The following is a 23,032-nucleotide window of genomic DNA, read 5'->3' on the forward strand; positions in this document are numbered from 1 at the left end:
TCTTGTAAATCACTCGACTATTACACAAGTGGCTGTATAACGGCGTAATCACGCGGTCCAGAGCTTTGTGCATTTTTACGTGTCATTTTTGCGTCCTTTTCTTCTCTCTCTCTCTCTCTCTCTCTCTCTCTCTCTCTCTCTCTCTTTCTTTTCCTTTAGTGGTCCACTGGGACACTGGTACCAAGAGAGATCGTCGTATTGCGACAAGTAAAGTGCTACACTTTTCGTCTCATCTTGTTTCGCCGATATTTCAATAGTGTTTCGCTTGTGCCAGAATGCAAGGGCGGAGGGTACACACAATTCCCCAGTCCATCGATGGTTCTCGTCTCTTAAAATCGACACTGGGATTGAAGGCTCGTCGTGCGGTGGAAGTACGTCAATATTTTCCGTGCACTCGTGTCGCGGATCGATTCGCGTGCGGTGCCGTGAAAAATTCAAAGCGTCGCACGAACGCGCGCGTACCCGCGTAATTTAATCGCGTTTGCGATTGGCAGACGGAACGCGACGTGTGTGCATGACAGGGACGGGGTGCGCTTTATCGAATTTAGACCTTGCCACCCCGAGCAATGTTACGGGTTTGCATAATCTACCTCTGGTAGAAAATTATCGCGTTTGCCGATTAACATAACGGACTCCTTTCTCCCGGATATGCGAGCGATTAAGAGCGCATAATAATCTCTGATTCGCGCCATCGATTTCCGCCAGCTTTCGTTAATCGCGAGACACAAATTTTATCAGAGTTCCACCGATGGCTGATGGAAGTGCTTCGAGTGCCTCTGCTCGAACTTTGCATTCTGCATTATTTGTTTAATTGGCTTTTCCATCGCGCGAACAAATCAACCAAGTGTCACTAAGTCTCTTAATTGGTGTATTGATTTTTTTTCTGTAACCATCGAAGCGATTTTAATTGAATCTTTCGGATTTCGAGCTTGGTGGATTTGTCGTCGTCGAATGACATTTCCATTTGTAAACATTTTATTGTTCGATATATGATTTTAGTATAAATAAGCTATACTATAATACTATAGTAAGAACTTAAAAGCAAACGTGGCGTTTCTAGCTTTTTTTTTGTATTGAACTGAATTAAATACGGAAAGTAGATGGTTGTAATAGGATAATAAAAAATTCTTGCGTAATGAGTATAAAATTCATTACATAAGTTTGTGAGATAATAACAATATTCTCTTTGCATAATGATCTCTGGTCCTCTTATTATAGTCTAAAGGAAAATCTTTCATGGTTTCCATCGACATTCTAACTTTAATAATTAACGTTCAGGTAATATTAATTATGCACATTTAAGGAATAATCGTTCTTATTTTTTCATCATCAAAATATGTCATCTTCAAAGTACGTCTCGATTATGCTAACGTTATATACGTGGATGTTACAAGTAGTTGTTTCATTATCTACTATCATATGGAACGAGTAAAATTGTGCCAGATTATATAATACGATATGATTGACATAAAAGCTAAATTTAATGTTATTGCAAAATGAAGATTATTGTACTTCAAAATGATCATCATATAATTTATTCATGTTTACTCGATCATTCTGTCTTTTACAAGTTTCTAAAGCTTTGGCGATTAATGTCTAATTGAATTGATCCATCAGTCCGAGAAACAGAAACATCAATTATAAATCAACGGCTTTTATTGTCATAAATGATCTCTCCTCGTGCAATTTTACTAACGGAACATTTTCAATTCTCAGTCGATTAATTCAGTGCAGTTACTGCGGAATAAGTTCGCTGCTTTATTAAATTGCGTTTCATTGACATTTCGTAAGAGCGATCGTTTTTTTACTACCTACTAACATCCGTTGTTTACTTGAACGAGAAGCTCTTAATTTACATTTGCGAGTTTCTTGTGTAATTTACAGAGTAAGATGAATTATTTTGATTATCATTAGGTCGGCTTCAATCACCATTACGCTTGTGTAAGAGAAATTGATCAGAAATTGAGATGTCTGTATAATTTAGCAAACTCGTATGTATCTCCCCTTTCATCTTTCCGCGGACATAGTTAAGATAACACGTGCAATAGATCACAGTTACCGTCTCGATTAATTGCGTGTTAACTAATTACGCAGATAACCATTCTTTACGATCGTGCGATTCTAAGATCAACTTCCAAGATCTATATCTTCATTTATATTATATATGAAATTACTCTTACCGCCGATAAGATATTGCCGCGATCTTCAAAACAAAACACGATGGATTGCGTCAAGTTATTATTTATTGACAACGTTCAAGTTTTCACTTGCCGGAAACTTTTGACAGATCCCTTTTTCAACTTTCCTGAACGAAGCGTAACTATAATAAAATCATATTCCCCTACCCGAGAGAGACAATAGTTTGCCGAAGATAAAACTATGATAAATCGCGCACGTATAACAGCGTGTTAAAGTTGCTCTTTTCAAAGTTGGGAAAATATATTTGGGGAAATATGTCTCACAAATTCGTGTAGGGAAATATTGAATCTAGATTAAAGAGGAAAGGGAAACAACGATCCGTTCTTGCAACGTGCTCTTGCTCAGATCACGTAACAATGATACGAAATTAGGTTAATAACATTCAGTTAACAAACGGCAATTTAGAAATTAATAGCGCGATAAGAATTGTTTGGCTGTTGTTTCGCATAATTAATACTCCTCACGACAATTCCCTCATGGGCGAATCTCCCCATTGATTTTCTCAAGTGTCAGCGGATTTTATCGGAGCCAACGTAAGAAAAGGTTAATACTAAAATAAGCCGGATGTTACGCGCGCGCGTTTTTTTTTTTTTTTCTTTCTTCGTATCGGATGATGAGTATCGATATCCCGAACGATGATATAATCGGTCGGCATATCTCGCGTGTAAAGAGTAGGTCAGATGAGCAAGCAGTCCCGCCAAATCTCTGTTGTTTCTCGTAAGCTGCTTAGCACCGCTATTGTTTATCGCGTTTGCATTTGTCACGCTGACATAGTTAAGAATAGTCCCGGCGCTATACACACACACACACACACACACACACACACACACACACACACACACACACACACACACACACACACACACACACACACACACACACACACACACACACACACACACACACACACACACACACACACACACACACACATACATATATATACATATATAGAGTCTTTCATTTTAGTTGCAGGTATTTGACAGCTATTTGTATCTTCCTTACCATTTTATCCATGTGACACCTGAATATATATCGCCTCCGCCGAGGACACGCAGAAGCTGTGCGAAAAACGCAGTCGAAATTTGTGTCTTTAAGTGCAAGTCACGTTATTTCAGCGATCAAGTATATTTACACGTCGAATACCGCGGATTTATTGCGCGCGAGAAGATAAACGCCCAGGTGTCAAGATGTTCTCTCGTCGGATTATCGCCACGCCAATGAGCGTCGACCTCCATGGTTATTCATAGAGTACTTATGATAATTATTAGACAACTTTGTTCGGCGAACTTTCGGGAAGCAAGGAGAGAAAACGCGCGATCCAAGATGTCTGGATTCGAGGATTATAAAAGAACTTCCGGTTTAGGGAATCGTTGTTGGCTTTGTATTAAAATAACGGTTTGTTTATTTAAAAATGTTATCGTTTCTGTTATGCAAATGAATCGATTTCGTCGTATCGCGTTCGCTTGTCCGATATAACGATCAAATATTCAAATGTGACGTAGCCGGAATTAAACGAAGATATTGCAAAGGTAAATGCACAAGGATATCATGATGATTGTATTAATATGTACATGACATATTAGATGGATATCCATCGCCGTATAATTATTTGCCTAACTAGATAAATTGTCGCGTTGCATCGAGTGTTAAGATTAATCTCAGTGATGATTAGAAACCTGTTTTGTCGAGATTTTCAATAAAACGCACGTTCACCTGCATGAAAAACGAATTCATGCAAAATTGAGAATTGCACGTCATTCAACTTAGCACGTGACAAAACCATAGCAACGAGTATGAAAAGGGGCAGCCATTTCTCTATTACTGCCCTATATAAAGAAACGAAAGTAATCACTACCTTCGATTAAAGTTGAGAAGGGAGAAACAATAATATACTGTTTTTAAAAATTATTACGATCGAATCTTATGTAACGTTCACGTTTATATCTCATATAAAAAAAAAAATATTGCTCGAGTAATCATATTTTTCTTTCTCGGGTATTCATGTATGATGAAGGTAAGCATATCATTCACCTTATTTTAGTAAGCAGAATGAATAATGTGCTTGTACATTAGGTTTCATCTACCTTCAACACAACAATCTCATCTGTAGTTTGTGTATATATGCTTTTAGTCGACATTTGAGGAAGTGCGCGGTTTTCGCGGTGCTAACTGCGCGAAAAGGCTGACTTAATCCATAAAGTGTTATATGTTACTGCTACGTGTGTTTACTCGCTTACTGAAATACTGAAAGTGGAAAAGTACTCACCGAGCGAGAAGACATCTTCGGAAGAAAATTACTCGCCGTATTTTTATATTCGATTGATCTTCCTGCCCGTCCCGTTCCCGCCTCGCGCCTTCGTCACGCTAACGAGAGACGTTGACTCGTCCAATTCGCACGGATCCGTCGGTGTTCTCGCGGCTAATTTGCGTAACGACTCGTCAACTGTCAGCCGACATCTCTTGCTCGTGACAAAAACAGCGACCGGCTCGCGGAGGATCACCATACCGTGTCCGTCGTGAAAAACGCGCTCGATGTGCCGCGCGCGCCGACGATACACCTGTTTATATCGCGACGATAAGCGTCCATCTCTCCATAACGCGCCCCGGATAATAGGAGTAATAATAATAATTATCTATCGTCTGTCATCTGCCCCATATGTATGGCGTCTCAGGATCTCCATTTTTTTATTCAGGTTATTTGTACCTTAATCCTTTGTCCTAAATCGAAATAGAACGTGAAATCAACTTAGGCATTCCACGTATATGTAGACAATTTAGAACATGCCATAATTATTAAGAATTAAAGAAAAAAAAAAAAAACATTTCCTATTTTTCCAAGTGCAAAAACGATTAAAAAAAAATGTATACAGAAAATTCTTTCAAAAAGAGCAATTATTGTACTGAAAACACTATATTATTTAGAAATTTTTTTAACTATTTATATAATTGTAAAAGTGGAACGTGCAACATGATGCAATTAGAGAAACAGGTTCTTGGTAAATGATTTTATTGAATGCTAATTTATGTATGCTCAAGTTAAGATATTTTTTGAAATAAATTATCTATATTTATCCGCCTTAAATTTTGCGTGTTTTTTTTTTTTCATTCTTTTTTTCATGTATTATTTTTACTTCAACGATTTGGACTAGATAATAATTTTCTCATCAATACAGATCGCGTTAAATGTTACATGCTATCGTTACCTTTGACTATTTATAATAATTCTTGTGGAATAAAAATGTATGATAAGCACGAGGCAGAAATGTTTGCAAGTAGCACGCGATTATGTATGCGTCTCGCCGTTCGAAAAATTCCGAACATCCTCTAGCAATTTTACGTTGCGTGATATAACTAGACACTCGTCGCTATATATTGCGTCACGCAATATAAATATTTTTGTATGTATATTTTGTATATATATATATATATATATATATATATATATATATATATATATATATTTGTATGTATACAGCTTCGAATCACGACGTCTATCGTTCCTTATCGTCTATTCTTTTTTTCCCCCCCGACTTCGTAAAGTTATCGCCGCACAAAAATCGATTTTCACAAAATAACCATCGTCAACGAATTTCGAGTTGCGTGTCGAAAATTTTTTTAAATTGATCCTCACGTCGGAATTTATCTCGCGCTCGTTCCCTCCTGCTCTTCTACGCGCGTAACATCTCGGAGTGCTCGTGGTCCATCGTGGACCATCGTCCAAAACTGTTCGCGTATAATCCCACGTCCGACATCGGGCGCCGTTTCAACGCGACTGCCTTCCTCAGACATATCGTCTCTGTATTGTCGGATCTTACGCATGTCCGTCCGATTTCCGATTCTCTCCACCCCCTCTTTCTCGCACCGTCTCTCTTCCGTCTCGCACGCACCCCCGACGTCGTCCCGCTCGAGCCTTCCTCGTTGCACCCACGTACGCGTTTTGTGCGCCTGTCGGCTCGCGTAACTCCCCACCAACTGTTGCTTTCGAGGGTATATAAGGTGGCCAGAGGCCGACCGCAAACTATATTCCACCCTCTCTTGAACCGTGAGAAAAAGGATGATGTAGGTACATTATACATTCCTGGAGATATCTCCCTTATTATTCTTGAACAAAATGAAAACAATTTTATTTATGTTTCAGTCAAATGAACACATAAAATGTAAACGGGCGAATTCTTTATCTAAATTAAAAATTCTTATGAAGGAATATAGAGATTAATAAAAGTAATAAGTTTTAAATAATAAAAAAAAAATAGAAGAGATAAAAAAATTCTTAGAAAATTACGTATTTAAAAATTTGAAAGGTTACAGTATAATCTTTTTTTTAACTTTAGACTTTTTTACAACAAAGACTTTTTTTAATTCCAAGTTTTTCAGTTTAAGTATTTAATAATTAAAAAGTTATAATATATATTAATTGCTGTTTTTGAAGGAATTTTCTGTGTACACATCTCCTTTCATCTTTCCGCTTGGGGAATAGGAAATGGAATTTTTTTTTAATTTTTAACGTTGAATAATTGTGGCGTGTTCAGAAAACTTATTTAAAAGTTTCTGAATTCTAAAATATTTTATCATAATGTAATTTTAAGTTTTCTTCCTGAGATTTGTCGAATTTAAAATTGAACGAAGCAAAGAAATTTGTGTAACTTTGAGAGTGCAATTGGCTTCGATCAGTGTGAAAATAGCTGACGCGTACTTTTGTGTTTTTCTGAACAAATGCCCATACTCGCCCAATTTATTCTATATTATTAAACAAGGGACAAGCGTCAAACAGAATTTCCGATGTGTGTTTCCGTCTTCAGTTTTGAGTTTTATTATAGAAAACAGGTGAGATGTTCGTCCTGACGCTTTTGTCCCAAGGTGAACGACTACCACGTCGTAAAAATCAATTACCGACGAAATAGCAATTCCGCGTCTTCGTAAATATTATACCTAGCAAAGCTCACATAATGGAAAACGTTTACATTATATATCGTGATATCGAGAGACACGATCGTGACTCGTCGCCAAGTGTGAGCGCCAGTATATCTTTCGCCAGTATTTCTTCTTTTTTAAGATGAGAAGCAAGAGAAATAATGCCGGCGACAGTTTTGTACTTTTATTAAATGGTCAGTATCGTAAACAGGTGTAATTATTAAGCTTATGTAGGGTGTGTGTGTGTGTGTGTGTGTGTGTGTGTGTGTGTGTGTGTGTGTGTGTGTGTGTGTGTGTGTGTGTGTGTGTGTGTGTGTGTGTGTGTGTGTGTGTGTGTGTGTGTGTGTGTGTGTGTGTGTGTGTGTGTGTGTGTGTGTGTGTGTGTGTGTGTGTGTGTGTGTGTGTGTGTGTGTGTGTGTGTGTGTGTGTGTGTGTGTGTGTGTGTGTGTGTGTGTGTGTGTGTGTGTGTGTGTGTAGACCGCGACGAATGTCGCTTATATTCTGAATTTGCGGTACAATTCTCACGAATACGTACATCATGCGTGTGATCTATTGTTGAAACGATACTTTGACTACAGAACGCTGCCTAGACGAGGATTGTCATCGAAAATTTGCATATTTTCCATTGGTTTTGAGCGTTCAATTTTGCCTATTTATACGCATCAATCAGTTAAATACGATTATCTCAAAACGAATTTATGGACAATTTTGGTTCAGCCCTGAGGTAGCATTCTATTTTGTTTGTGAATTGTTCTAATTTGCAATATCAAAGAACGAGCGGTGTTGGATCTCAGAGTTTTGACAATTCTGACAAGTTTTCAATTCTCTGCTCGAGGCTGCTATCAAAAATCTATAGAAGATCATACGATTAATTGCAATACATCCGACTTCTTTTGCTTGCGCCGCTTTTGATTTTTCGCCGAATCAAATTGTAATCGTGCAAGTCTCTCGAGATTATTCAATTTTATCATGTCCGATAAGGTGCTGTTGAATGAAAACATCTCAATAGATTCTATAAAAAGGAAATTAGTATTTGACTGATAATAACAGTAATAAAACCTTCATAATAATTATAAAAGCATGAACCTTTGACATTTGAAAGAACATAAATATATATATATATTTAATATAAACATGCAACACGAACTTTAATTAAATTATGTTGTCAATTAAACTGCAATGAAACGAATATAAATTTTTTTCTTTTTACCTTTTCTCAGAGATATTTTGAGACCTAAGTTAATTAAAATTTTACATTTTGCTAATAAAATAAATTGTGCAGATTTTTTGATGTTTATAATTCGAAAATTAATTAAACTTATGGCTTATGGAAGTTAATTTTAGCAAATGTAAATAAAGATCACCAATCTCTGATTTGCTCTTTGGCATCAAATGGAAAGAAATTTATGCGAAAAAGTATACTTTTCCCGAGATGGGCACTTTGCGAGATTGAATGGAGGGGCCTACGCACGTGCGTGATCGTAAGTAGATGATAGCATCATGCGAATGGAGATTCATGTTATCAGGGATAACGATACACGCGTTGATTTAATCCTATAGAAACATGCTTATTTAACCAATGGCTATTATTTTTAGTAGTATTCGTTAAATATAGATTAGAGATATATATTGTATATACCGCGCCTCGCGATATACAATCTTCCTTCGATTATCACATTAAAGAAAGCATTAAATTAATTAATCTGTACTGAATGTGATTAAGATATTCTTATACTTAAAAAATAAAAATATTACGATATAAATATAAACGTGTTTTTGTAACTTTTGTAGCTTCGATATTGTTTTGAGCAACGTTATTAAAAATTTGGAGTACGTTATGAGTACGTCAATTATATATTTTTGTTTGCATGAATCTTCAAGAACTGCATATTGAATAATTCACGAATTTAAAGATCTGTCGAACAGCTCTTTTTATTTCAACGTGATCTCATTTTTAGACATAAAAAAATTCAAAAAGTCTTCTGTATAATTTTATAGAATCTGCAAAGAGTCTATATGCGACGCTTCGTAAATTCGCTGATTCACGGATGCTTAAAGGAGATTGTTTGTCTTCATGTCTTGGTTAAACAAACGGTAGCGACAGTTCTAGATAAGCTGCTATCGATAACCGATGAGTATTTTGATGGGACAAGAATAATGTAGGAACTTTACTGATAATCACGTATTCATAACACGATGGTTATTAGCTCCTGAAGCAGAGATTTGAATTTCCATCAATACAGATGGCAGGCCAGACCAACGTTTCGTATAAACCACGTTGATATAATATTTCTTCATTGGCAATCGACACAGAAATAGATGGATTTTGTAGCTTAATAGATTTTACTTCGTACTGCGCGATATACACACAACTGCGTATTTATAAATATATAAATTATTGGCGAACGGACATATATGGATGTATACGCTGAAACATCTAAAGGAATATTAAATTCAATTGCGCAATTCCAACCTACGGTAATTTGAATAATTTATTATAGTAATATAGAAATCGTAACAAAACAATAATTAGAATTGAAAAATTATGTTGATCGTTATGTCGTGAATTTCTTTCTATTGATGCTTGATTTAAAATTAAATGATTTATTTTATATATATATATATATATATATATATATATATTTAAATGTTTTTATTCATAAAAAGATTAAAAATTGAAATAAAAATGCGCAAATGGAAAAATTGGTAACTTTCAAAATTAGAAATCTTCTTCAATCTGTTTGAAAGCATCTGATAAACAGCGAACGATGAAAGATGATTGATTATAAATGACTGTCATAACAATGAACATTACCAGATTGATCTTAAGAATGAAATGAAATAAAATATTATCTGAAGATTTGTGAGAAAATTTATCAGATGAACTTTATTTGCCGAACAGATTTGCAATCTTAATTTATCGTATAATTTTTAACAAGGTCAATAATAAATGAGATATAATCGATAATATCTTGTTACTGAAATTTAAGCTATAAAATCTTAAATTATTTTAGAACATCGATCAGTTTAAAGTTTGTATTCAACAGTCTATTTTTTGATGGATAAAAGCGAGTTAAATTAACTTTTTAATTAATTCCTGCCCACAGAAATAATTAACCGTAAACTTGTTACTGTGAATTTAACTCAATAAACATACACGAAGTTGTAACATCAAAAAATATTTAATAAATCTCATGTGATTGTTATAAATTGCAGTAAGCTTAATCAATAAACGATGCGATTTCATTTACAGTGCAGATTGTCACTAGATTATCTTATAATAGTTAACAAAATATCAACATTAATTCTGCTATCACACACATTGCTCTCCAACTAATTATAATACTAACCGACATTTATGGCGCATACTGCGTTTAGCATAATTACATAGGGTGTAATAATTAACTTAATAGTATACGATGTTCCGGTAAACTGCATGCCAGGTTACGTTTTGTACATGTCGTTTATACGTTGTACTTTACGGAAATCCAAAAGTTGGAAATAGCTCGCATGTTCTAATTGCAAGTTATTGATATTTTTGATAATTGAAATAATTAAAGAAAAAAAATGTTAATATTTTAACGGCTTAAATATATTTGCGTAATGTCTATTTAAAATTTTTCTACATAAATAACATATAAATTTATAAAAAATATTCTTTCCATGCAATTTACAATAATTAAATTATATTATAACCTTTCTCTCTGGTCATTGTTGAAAGGCGGGAAATAATATTTACAGTCATACATGGCGCTTTCAAATTTCATGTAATTAAATGTCTTTATAAAACAATGACAAAATCCAAAACAATTATATCCCGTATTTGAAATATTTATGATAGTGGTCAAGAATTCTTTTAGTTGTCATTTTAGTCGTTTTAAGAATTTTTATGTACCTCATTAATAACCTTTTATTACGTTATCTATGCAAAAAGGAATAAATAACAATTAAGCGCAAGTTCTCTGAATGGCTTTTTTATTTTGGCTTATCTGGCTTTTAAAGTTCGCTCGCCAAATTTATTTTTTTATACGACGATGAAAATTGATGCGCGATGTATGGCACACGTTAAAAGGTTTGAGTGCCTTACCCTGTACAACAGTTTCGAAAAAAAGAATGCCGAGCCATTTTGCTGATCGTTTTCATTCGCTGTAAAACCACTTCTCGCGTATCGCCTCGTTCATCATTGATCACTGACTGTCTAGATGGATGAATGGCTGGCGTCGATTTCGCAAGAGATGAAGATTTGACGCCATCGTCACTCAAGGTCGTAATACTTTCGCTCGCCTTTTATCAGCGGATTAGAGATGCGCGAGAGAGACTCACCGATGCGATTCGATGAATTAAACATATCTCTTTCACCGATGCACTCGCAGCGGCGGGCGACGAGAAACCTCACGGTGTCTTCGCACGGAATTACGTCAGGTTTCCAAACGGATGCTAACGAGATGAGCTGCCTTACAGTTGAATCATATAACACGTAAACACACGAATTATACAGCGAACTCGGACTGCGAAACTAGTTCTTAACGGGTTTTTCTCTAACAAGCCGTACGTATCTAACGCGTTTAAGTGAGCAGGTCTTCGATCCGTTTGAGCGAATTGACTATTTCTCGGATTTTCAGAAAATAGTTGATTTAACATACGGTTTGAGAAAAACGAACGAAAGGAATTCGGTAACCTTGCACCATCGCGAATAAAATAATTCTTCCTCGGCAAGACAATGGGTCGTCGAAGATGAGCGTTAGGCAAGATAGTCAAAGACCTTCGAGCGGTCAACAGCGTATATTACGTAATACAAAGCTGATACTTTAAAGTCACCTCGATTCGTTGCGGTTTGTTGTTCACTCGAATGCAACATTTAATGTACATTGTACTTTGGCTGCAATTGTCTCTTGCACCTCGGACGAAGGCATTCGGGTCTTGTCGGACACGTTAGCGCGCGACTCGATAATTCGTCGATGCATCTCAGTTACGGTTTTCGATATTCATTTCAGGGTATCAATAAATGCGTGATATCGCCGAATTCATACTCCCCCAGGAGAACGTGAAACAGATCTCTCATTGTCAAATGATGAATCGTCTCGTTCACGTGGCTCGCTACATAATCCTGAATTGGCGGCAATATGTCCGGTTTAATAATGTCCAATGCCTCCGGTGTTAAATCCTCGAAAACCTACGAAGGGAAATAGATCAATTTTACAATCGAGATTTACAATCGTGCGTTTAACTCGACGATATGAAATCCGACGGATGAAATCCGTATTAATTTTATCTCGATGGAATTTTATGTCGGAGCATCAATCCCGAGTCTCTGTCGTATCAAAATTTGAAATTTAAGATAGAAAATTATACAGAAAAAAATTAAACGTATTACATACGGTCATGTTGTAATTAAAAATACATGTAATATTTTGCTGTTGAATTATCAACGGATTAAATACGATTTGTTTCACATTTTCAAGGCATTCCAATAATGATTCATTGCAGTCATTTGGAGGTAATCAATTGGCGACACGCTTCAAATCGTCAGTTGCGCAGTTGAGATTTGTGTTACTGCCGAAGTGAAACGCGAATAGAGCGTACAATTGATATTCGGCAGGCGATATGGAATTTCGGTTTCAATGGCGGGATAAACGCGACCTCGGCTCAATGGTGTTTGCGTGCATCACGAATAAAATCGGATATATTCGTAAAAAAATTGCCTGCCATAAATATTACCGATCATAGGAAACGAGAGGTAACCGATCGTAAAACGAACTATTCCGTAAAATGGCTAACGACTTACACAAAAGTGCGATAAGTTCGTATGTATAGTATGGAAATTGCGTACAGAATCATGTTTATGACGAAGACATCATGAAAGATATCATAAAATGAATTTTATTTCTTTTACTTGAAAGACAATTTTCTTGCACATTTAGGTTTACGTTTGATTTTATTACAGCATATGAAATTTTAGATATTTTGATATTACACATTTTCATACACATAAACATTTTTTTAATATCTTAAAGACTTTTCCTTTCTTTTTCAGATGTGTGATTGTATAATTGATATGTTATTTATTAATATTTGTTACGCAGTAAATATTTATGTTGAAAAAAAGATTTTCCAAAAAGATATTCTGATTAGAATCTTTGATGATTAAAATACACTAGTAAATGATAGTTTATTAATAAATGATTATTTATTAAGAATCATTCGTTATTTTATTATTTTTAAATCTACATGTAAATTTTATTGTAGTCATATATATGTATATAAAATTATATAAAGTGATACATTTTTCCAAGATTCGTAATATAAAATTCAAAGCCAAAATCAACGAAAAGAAAAATTATTTTCACTTATCACAAAATTAAATAAGATTTTTTAAACGGGTCATTCACCGTTTATTTGGGCAGAGACTCGCTCAAAAAGCCAGGCATGCTTATTAGTCTCACCTTGCTCATAATTTGTCCGATTTCCTCGCCGCCCATAAAGTTCTCCAAGTGTATCTTGATGGCACGTAACGAGAAGTCGAGGTCGAATCTCTTCATGTACATTCCTCTGGCGTAGCCCAGCACTGTGTTCACATAAACGCGGAAGCCGCGGACGGTCGTCTGAAAAGAACCCGCGCCACGCAGCGGATACGTATCGCCCAGTATTCCGGAAATGTTGTAATGACCCGATGCGTAGATCTCAGGAATGGAAATGTTGATGGTGATGGTAGGGCCGATTAGCGACAACTTGGCACGATCGATTAGGAAAGTCGATAGATTCCTCATTTCCAGATCCTCGATAACTAGGGACACTCTGAGAAATAGATTTATAATGACATTTTACACACATTCCGGTTGCGGGGATATTAACACCCTGCAATCGCAAGAATCTGCATCTAAACACACGAATAAGTTTCGAATCTATAAGAGATATTTTTAGGTGCGATAAACTCATTTAACATATATATAGATAAACTAGGAAAAATGTTTGGTTGGATTAATTGGAATTCTAGTAGAAAATGGAGAAAACAGAATTTTCTGCTTAAATCTGCTAAATTTCTGCTTAAATCTATTAAAATTTTAGTTGAGGTAACCAGAATTCTGATTAATCTAATCAGAATCTTCTGATTTGTTCATTTTCAACCAGACGTTTTTCTCAGTATAAGAGGTAAAAGTAGGCGCGGGCAAAATGTAGGACTGATTCTCTCACGCGTTCACTCAATAAAATCTAAAACCAATAAACCACTAAATCAATAAATCTAAAAACCAATAAACCACGTGTGCCACTATTAACAAAATTATTAACGATCAATTATTCACAAAATTATTTTTGATCTTATCAATTTCATGTGACGTGTTCTCGAAAACTGCCGAGATGAAAGCTTCACCGGATTTCGTTCGCCGGATTTCTTTTTTTATAATTTTTAAAATCTAGTGTACACACAATGGCGTGTTATTAAATCCATTACTTTCCAATTTCCGGATTATCGGTGTCGATGTCGATCTCGTCGAGCGTGAACGGCTCCAGCGGAGGAATACCCAGCTCCGGGATGCCATTGCGCATCCGAGTGCGGAATTTCTCCAGGAATCTTCTCAGCTTGAACTCGAGGCTCCTCGAAGCTGCACTGTCGACTGTCCGATTTGTATAACATAAATGCGAATAATCCTGTATATTATAGATTCGCGCGATACTCACTGTATCCGGTCGTCACTCTGGTGGCGTTGATCAATAAATTTCTCGGCTTCTCCACCGCGCTGGTTACTACAATCAGAAGACGAAATAGACTCTCTTTATTTGCGTTCCCGTTTTATCTCATTTATCTTAATGCGCTTGCTTGTTGCTATCACTGCTCAGGTATTAACCGGTTTCAATGCCGCGAGGTCCGAGCTTTCTGTGTGTTGTTATGTCACGACCAATCACCGCTTTGTTTATATATATATATATATATATATATATATACACGTGAAATTACACGTGTTTTATGAAAAGGCGAGCTTTGCTTAATGTCGTGAAATGAATAATAGAAGACAAATTACCGTACGTTCTGTGTAACTTTAACTTAGCGATATAAATTATTCATGTCCAGAATGCATTACATGTTAAATTAAGGTAATTTTACCGATTTTATGAAAAAACGTATTATTTTCTCAAACAAGTTAATCTTTAATTTTTTTGGAAAAAAAATGTGGAAGAAATTTAATTAAATTTTATTTTTTGTGTTAGCAACGCTTGTCGAGAAATTTTTTGTTGAGAAAATGCAAATATTACCTGTACGCTTTTAAATATAGCTAAAATTTACATTTAAAAAGTAATAAATATTATATTGTGAAATAAGTACAAAATTAAACTTTCAAGAAAATGTACTATAATTAAATTTATTATAATTATAATGCATATATCATAGAATTATGGTATCTATATATATATATATATATATATATATATATATATATATATACATATATATATATATATATATATATATATATATACATTAAATTTGGGTAAGGAATTGAATTACCAAGAAATATCAAGACACACAAGTGTCTCAGCAACGAAAAATCGAAGATAAAAGCAATTTCAAGTAATTTCAAGCGTAACATAGTGAGCTCATTAATCAACATTGTGATTATTCCTGCTTGTCTTTGTCAGTCTTTGACATCTATCATTTGCATTTAAATACGCGTATTGTAGCGCGTCGGGAGACTTCTAATTTATTTTGCAAGTTCATTGAAACATTAATTATATTGTCATTTGCCTTTGTTGTCCGCCGTTGTTGTAGCACTTTATACTTTGGTGATATATTATTCAGGACTTAAAACATAAGCATCACGCGAGCGTCATTAATTAAACGAAATGTTGCTACTCTGTTAATTTTGTAGTCGACAATTTTCATCCCACAGATTAAGATTGTTTTTCAAGGACAGAATGTCTTATTTATACTGAATATCTAAATTTTTGCATAACTTTTCAGATTCAATGGGTAAATTAATTATAGCTATAAAATTTGAAATTGTCAAAGTGCATTATATTCACAGCTAATCTTTTTCACTGATATTTCTTTCTACTGATATTTCTGTCAAGATTAATAAATAAAGTGCGTTCGATCGAAGTGATTCGATTTGAATATTCGAGAACGATATAAACTATCCGAAGAAGTTATCCGATCCGTTTATTCAAAAAGGAATTAAGAAGCAATCTGGGTCACGAGCTTCTGTAATGTAATTACAAGCGTATCGTTTCGTGATAAAGAGAAACGAGCAATCTCTTCTCGATCAAAGTACCACGCCACGTCGCGTTATTACAGATCAAATTACTGTGTTATTGTGCTTCTCTGCTACACATCCGCATATTTGCATCTTGTCGGCCCCACGCGCGTTTGCAGTTTACGTTAACGCGAATTACATTCTTCAACGTTTCGCGAAAGAGAAATTAATCACTAATCTTTCGCTCTGTTCTCGTCGGGCGATCTCTCGAAACTCACATCACAGAATGTTAAAAAAAAATATGTGGTTAATTTTCGATCGTTTCAATCGAAAGAAAAATTTACAGAATTATTATACATAACATTTTCTTTTATTAACAGTGAGCTTAAGAATTCTTGTTGTAATTCTTGAATATCTGAATTGAAGTATTCGTCAATATATTACAAAATGGACTTTTTTATCCAATTAAACCGATTACGTGATTTATATAAATGATAAATGTAATAAATTAATAATATTCACAGTGGAATTATATATATATATATATTAAAGAGATAAAAAAGGATTCCCCATAAAATCCTTTAATGCCTTTAAACAAAAGCGTATCCATCAACGCTGTTTCTTGTATCAACAACTACACCCATAAGCATTTGCAAATTTTGGAAAGCTCTTTTTTCCTTTTCTGGAAGCTGCGCTGAAGCCGTAAAAAGCGTAAAAAGAATGCAGAAGCCTTTGAATAAACATTGTAATTTATGCGAACACATACTGTAATCCGCGGCAGTGTCCGTAACGCGATGCAATAGTTCTTTTTGCCGTTGCACGACTCCCGTTACTGTAACAAACGATCATAAATCAACGAGACATCCTCCAACCAAGATAAAACCGATTAATCAATTGGTTAATATTATAATTTCGGTCGTGTAGTAATTTTTATTTTCTGCAATAATTATTGCTAATATCGAAATGGTTAATAATATTCGAAATACAATAATTAATAATTCTGTACCACAGTGCACTATAAATTATTGCATTTTTATATTAGCAAGAAACAACAAATTACTGCTGCATAATATATTTGTGCTTAGAGAATACCTCAAATAATATCTTCAAAATTAGATATTTTTAATATAAAAAGAGAAACACTCTTCCTCTTTTTTCTTTTCTCTCAGAGAGAGAGAGAGAGAGAGAGAGAGAGAGAGAGAGAGAGAGAGAGAGAGAGAGAGAATCAGATGCGCAATCTATAATTTCCTTTTGTATCCTCATTAACGCAAATATAAATTATGATATTGCATAGAAATAATGTTTAAAATATGCATGTCTCATATTTTCTCACGATAGTGCGCTTTCTCCTATTCTTCTCGCAACCAAAGATAAATTAGACTCTAGTTCGCATGAATGCTTTTACTTTGATATTAATGCCTATCATGCAACACAGAGGATGTTCGCGGGGCTTCGTGCACGTTGCATTTGGCAATCAACCCTCAAGGCGCCTTTATTCGCACGCGTTAATTAAACCGTTTGTCGGCGGCACGCTGATTGCGGATGCAAGATCGACCATCGGAGAATCGGTGAATCGGTGAATTGGCCTCTTGGCCGAGAACAGTTAAATGTATCCGGCGGATCTGATATGGTAATTAAATGATTAATGGAATTCCAAGCAGGGATTTTATTTTTCAGAAACAACAAAGGAATTTTCGCGTGTGGCTCGGCCTTCGTGGATCGAAGATTGATGCGAATTAAATGACGTATCGGCGGCTCTGGTATGATAATTAAATGATCAATCGAATTTCAAGCAACGATTTCATTCTGTTGTAACAACGCAGGAATTAACGCGCGTGCATTACTGCAACTTACAATAGCGGATTACGTCGAAAAGGATTAATAAAAAGCAGTTATCGAATAAAACGATTGCGTTCTCGCTGGATTCGTCGCGATTCGACGGAATGTAGGATTTTATGCGGTTTAATCAACAGTTACGAACCGTTACGTTTGATTTGCTCCGCTCAGATGTTTCTTCGATCGATATATCAGAGCTGTATGTAAAAATCATGCGTTTCAGTATCATTTTTAACGCACTTATATGACAACGTAACAGAAGATTATTAGCAATAATAATTGTAAATATCATTTTTATATTGTGATATCGTTACATAAATTGATAGACGAACTGATTGACGAAAATCAAATAAAACAGTTTAATTAACATCAAAACGTTTAATAATATTCGATACGTATTTTTTCCAGTTTTGATTAAAAAGAAATTAAATTTATTAAATTTGTTATTAATTATTTTACTTATTAAAATTACGAGAAAAAGCATATACTGTGTTTTATTTTTTATTTCAAAGAATAATAAAATGTCGCTTGACTTATTAAAATTTTATACTTTCAATTAAAATATAATACGAAAAAAATAGTTATAGCTCTGCGGATATTACAACTTTTTTGCGAGATTTTTTTGAGATTATAAATAAAAGTCGTGTTAATGTATATTAATACGGCGCACGTGTCTGCATAATCCGTGTCATTATGTATTCAACACAGCGATGTGTAAAATAGTTGCATTCGTAAATACAGATGTGACTAATGCCGACGTTAACGAATAAAAAGCATCTTTGGTCTTATATGCTGTATCATGAAAAATTTACCATTCCGTATAAATATCCGTATAAATATTCCGTATGCATGTGAACCGTTCTGCATAATGAATGCAACGAATCTGAATCATCATTGCTTCCGGGAATAAATGTGCCAACTTGTTTTCTTCAACGTTAACAGACAACGTGACAAAACAGCTACATTTATTGAGTTTTTCAGCCTTTAATTTATTATTGATTTATTTAATTCGAATTGACAAGGTCTGATTTTCCTTTATCGATTCAATCAATATTTTTTAAATTTGAATTAATTAATTGAGTTTAATTTTACTTACTTGAGTCTACAACATGTTTTTTGTTAAAAATAATCGATTTTTCACGCGAAAAAATATCTAAATTAAATTAAATATGTTTGTATCTTTGAATATAATTTAATGTTCATAATGCTTATAATAATTACAAGAAATAATGACGCACCTTAACGATCGTGGCTTACGATCTCCGTCGACACGAATCCGACACGACAGTCCGAATAGAGAGAGTTTATCTACGTTTGAACCGCGGCTATTTTCTAAGCAATTACGTAATATCGTAATGTCATCTTGAAAGTTTACGTTAACAACGTACAAGTTATCGCGAATGCTTTTATCGTATCGTCCCGTTCCGAGGTGTTTGTTAATGCAATTTACATTTTTATAAAAACACATTAGTACGAAACATTTATCATTCCGCATGAGAGGTGTGCATGAATTATTATCAAAGAGGTCAATCGAATTGGAATAATCTGTAGATGTAATCTATTTTGCATTCGATTAAAAATTTAGGTCACTGCGCGTTACAATAAATTGCGCATTTATTTATGCCAGCTATTTATGCAAATTGATGGCGAGTCGACCGCGATGTTTGGGAAACTCCCGCGGCTTACGTGATTTCGATTCGGAGATTATTATTTAAATAATATGGCGACTCGGAAAGATTACCTTCACGTCTTACTTCCATCAATCAAATACTTTCAACTATCTGGCGAGGAAAGGCCTTTTCATAGCTCTCTAATATCGTTATCTAACATCTGCCTACTTAAACTTTCCATCCATCGCCTCATCCTTAATTGATATCGTTGTATCGCTGTATTTACGTTTTCACTTTCATTGAACTTACGCTACAATGCTTCTTTACGAGTATCGTTATTTATTGTGATGCTTAGATCAAAATTCTTCAAAACTGTTTACAAATCCAGTATTTATTAGCCATTTATAATTTAAATCATGATCTAAATAAAAATCTGAATCTGAAGAAACTCAAGTTTGAATTAATTGGTTTTTGATTAGCATAACTAAACGAATTAATTTGACCTCATCATCGATTATAAAGTCATCGAAATAGTTTCTCTCGTCGTCATTGGAATAGGTAATGTCTATTACATTTTGTGTTAGGTCATGAATTAAATTATGCAACATAAAATTACGATGACAAAATCATTTGATTTATCCAAAATTAAACTGTACTTCTTGCTGCTGTTACAAATCTATCAAGTATAAATATAAATTTCTATATTATATTATCTCTTGTATTTGTAATTTTATATAATTACGTAATATTAGTTATTAGTTATTTACTTTGCCAATCTTAATTATATTCACCAAGATATTAATTAATATAATTTTTATTTATCAAATATTTTACGCAGTATATACAATTATTAGAGAAAATTAATGTAAATACTGTTTAAAATTAATTAAATTTAACGTATTATTTTTCTTATCGAGCTTGGTTGTAATTTGTTTTGATAATATTTATTCTAGCGTATTTGCTAATGTAAATATTTCGAAATATTTTGAAGTAAACGAAACTCGGTATCGATACGACTGACGTCGAGAGATCAACTTACGGAAATTAGTTGCGGTATTCGCGACATTACCGATTCCGCCTAGCAAGCTGGAGGGCAAGGGCTCGGTCGGCGACGCGTGCACCACCGCCACCCCGACGACGAGGGCGATGCGCATCATCGTCGGGGCTCGGCTCGTCGCAGCACGGCACTTCATCGTTCGCGCGCGTGACAGCTCCAAGTAGACAAGGATCGCCGCGAAAAATGCGGAAAAGGAGGCCGATCGACCCGCTCTCGTGGGAGCAGGAAGGCTGACTGACAAGATGAAAAACCGTCGTCGCGCCGGTAGCGTTTGCTGTGCTGTGCACGAGTCACCATCGCTCTTGCGCTTGCACGCGCGTGCACTTGCGTGTGTAGAAGTGCGAGCGTGGAAGTTCCAGCGAAAGTGAGCGCTCGTGCACGCACGCCGCCGCTCGCATCGCGAGCGTTTATACGCTCGATTTCAGCGCCGAAACAAGCGCCGCGACGATCGCTCCGTGCAGGACAGGTCTCTCCGTTGGAGAATATTTTTTTTTTTTTTCAACGAGCCTTGCACGAATGTCAGCGAAATTTGTCGAATTTTTAATTTGCAATTTATTTCCAATAAAATTTGTGATACGATTTAAAATAACCGCGCGAGCGCGGTTATTTTTTTATAACAATCGCCTATAGAATTTTCGTTCGACGAACGAATCTGACTTTCGCGAACGAATTTGATTTCTAATATGCGATATGTTTCTATATTAAAAAAAAAAAAAAACTGATGCACATCGATAGCAGTTTCGAGTTGCGATCATTGCTTTATCAACATCAATATTTGCGAAAAGTCTCATAACTCTCTTATGAATCAATCTGGCTCATCGGTTAGGTGACCCACAAAAAATGCGACCGGGTGGCGCAACTTTCATCTTCGTACGTATTATTACAAAATTGATGACCGGTTTCGCCGGAGAGATTATGAAAAGGAGATGGGAGATCAGTTAAACTGAGACTAAAGTTGACCGTTGCCGGTGAAATCAGCCGCGTATCACATAAATGATTTTCTTATGGTCACCACTCAACGTATACTTATCGTATACTTATTATGGATAAAATGCTTTTCCTGCTCTCACAAGTGCACGTGCATACGTTTTCACGCGATGTGAATTATCCTGCGACGTACGTGAATAGGAAATCTATTATTAGCGCGTTCACGTGTTACGGATTCCAAGGATCACGCCAATCCGATTCTCGTCGCATACAGGGTGTCCTACAATCATTATTTGATATGCAGCATATTATGGAGATTAATTGAAAAGTTGAAAGTTAATTGATACAAAAATATTGAGGTCACGATAGTTTTTAACTTGTAAGAAGTTGGCCGATAACGATCGATATAACTCAAACCTATAATTTATATGCGTATACGCGGAGTGATTTGTCAGCTGTTATTAATTTTTACAGCACGGTAATCAATATTAGTTTAGTTTTTCTTTAATTTTTTATAAGTATCACGTGCACTTATGTATATAAGAATAGATTTGATTTATAGTAAATTTTTTTAATTACTTTCAAATTATTTAATTTTTTTTTAATATATATTTAAATTAATTATTCTATTATTTTTAAAAAATTATTAGGTTTAATGCTTTTTTTAAAGATAAAATTTAGTCTTCGTAAATATTATTATTTTGTAAATAAATAATTAATAACTCTACAAAAGAGTGAAGCAATTAACTGATATTTTTGTTAAAAAAGGAAGATAGTATAATTTGTTTGTGAAGCTTATTTTAAATAATCTGTAATTTGCGTCAGATTTTAGGATTAAATTAATTTAATGTTAATTTCTAATTTTATTTACATGTGGTACTTTATATAATACAAATATATATTACAAATATTTTATATGTGCATACATATTCTGATTTTTAAAGTTCTTTATATTATGTGGCACGTAAAGTTATAATGAGAATTTTATTCGGAATTCTAACACAAATTATAGATTATCTATAATAGACTTAATTTCACGAATATGTGTGCGTATCGATTTTATTTTACTGTGTATTATATATAGTGCAGTTTGCAGCATATTTATCAAAATTTACGAATTTAATACATGATAATATTTCTATTAAGCTTTTAAAATGAATTGAATTAATTAAGCAATGAATCTACAAAATGAAGCAAATGTGCAAATTCGTTGAAATAATTAATAATTAATAAGAACGAAATATTCAATACATACATATTTATTTTGTAGCTTTTTAGAGTGATTTAATTTTGAGGGTAAC

At 34.6% G+C, this 23,032-nt stretch overlaps 2 protein-coding genes across 11 annotated transcripts in view; both read right to left on the reverse strand.

The window, feature by feature from the left end:
* LOC105430821 (secretin receptor) overlaps window positions 1-6,055 on the reverse strand; it is a 44,551-nt gene extending 38,496 nt beyond the window's left edge. For 2 of the 9 annotated variants that reach the window (XM_089073269.1, XM_089073268.1), the window contains exon 1: window positions 5,834-6,036. Coding sequence is in view for 4 of the 9 variants with exons in the window: in XM_089073262.1 (XP_088929388.1) it covers window positions 4,469-4,483 (15 nt within the window). In the remaining 5 variants the exon portion in view is untranslated. Of the gene's footprint in view, window positions 1-4,468; window positions 4,921-5,405 lie in introns of all 9 variants that reach the window. The other 7 variants (XM_089073262.1, XR_016138458.1, XM_089073263.1 and 4 more) reach the window with 7 other exon arrangements.
* A 4,221-nt stretch (window positions 6,056-10,276) lies between these two features.
* LOC105430764 (uncharacterized) lies at window positions 10,277-21,116 on the reverse strand. Of its 2 annotated transcripts, XM_011644458.3 has the most exons (6): window positions 20,787-20,955; window positions 17,068-17,133; window positions 14,791-14,856; window positions 14,564-14,726; window positions 13,557-13,908; window positions 10,277-12,286 (listed from the first exon to the last, which is right to left on the reverse strand). In XM_011644458.3, the coding sequence occupies exons 1-6, from the start codon at window positions 20,938-20,940 to the stop codon at window positions 12,104-12,106; spliced, it is 984 nt and encodes a 327-aa protein (XP_011642760.2). In that variant the 5' UTR covers window positions 20,941-20,955; the 3' UTR covers window positions 10,277-12,103. The 2 variants fall into 2 exon arrangements, with proteins under 2 accessions (XP_011642760.2, XP_011642761.2); XM_011644459.3 differs by lacking the exon at window positions 17,068-17,133 and having other exon boundaries at window positions 20,787-21,116.
* Window positions 21,117-23,032: the final 1,916 nt, after the last annotated feature.

The sequence above is a fragment of the Pogonomyrmex barbatus genome, unplaced genomic scaffold (genome assembly GCF_055798465.1).
Source record: "Pogonomyrmex barbatus isolate J1 unplaced genomic scaffold, ASM5579846v1 scaffold14, whole genome shotgun sequence".
NCBI lineage: Eukaryota > Metazoa > Arthropoda > Insecta > Hymenoptera > Formicidae > Pogonomyrmex > Pogonomyrmex barbatus.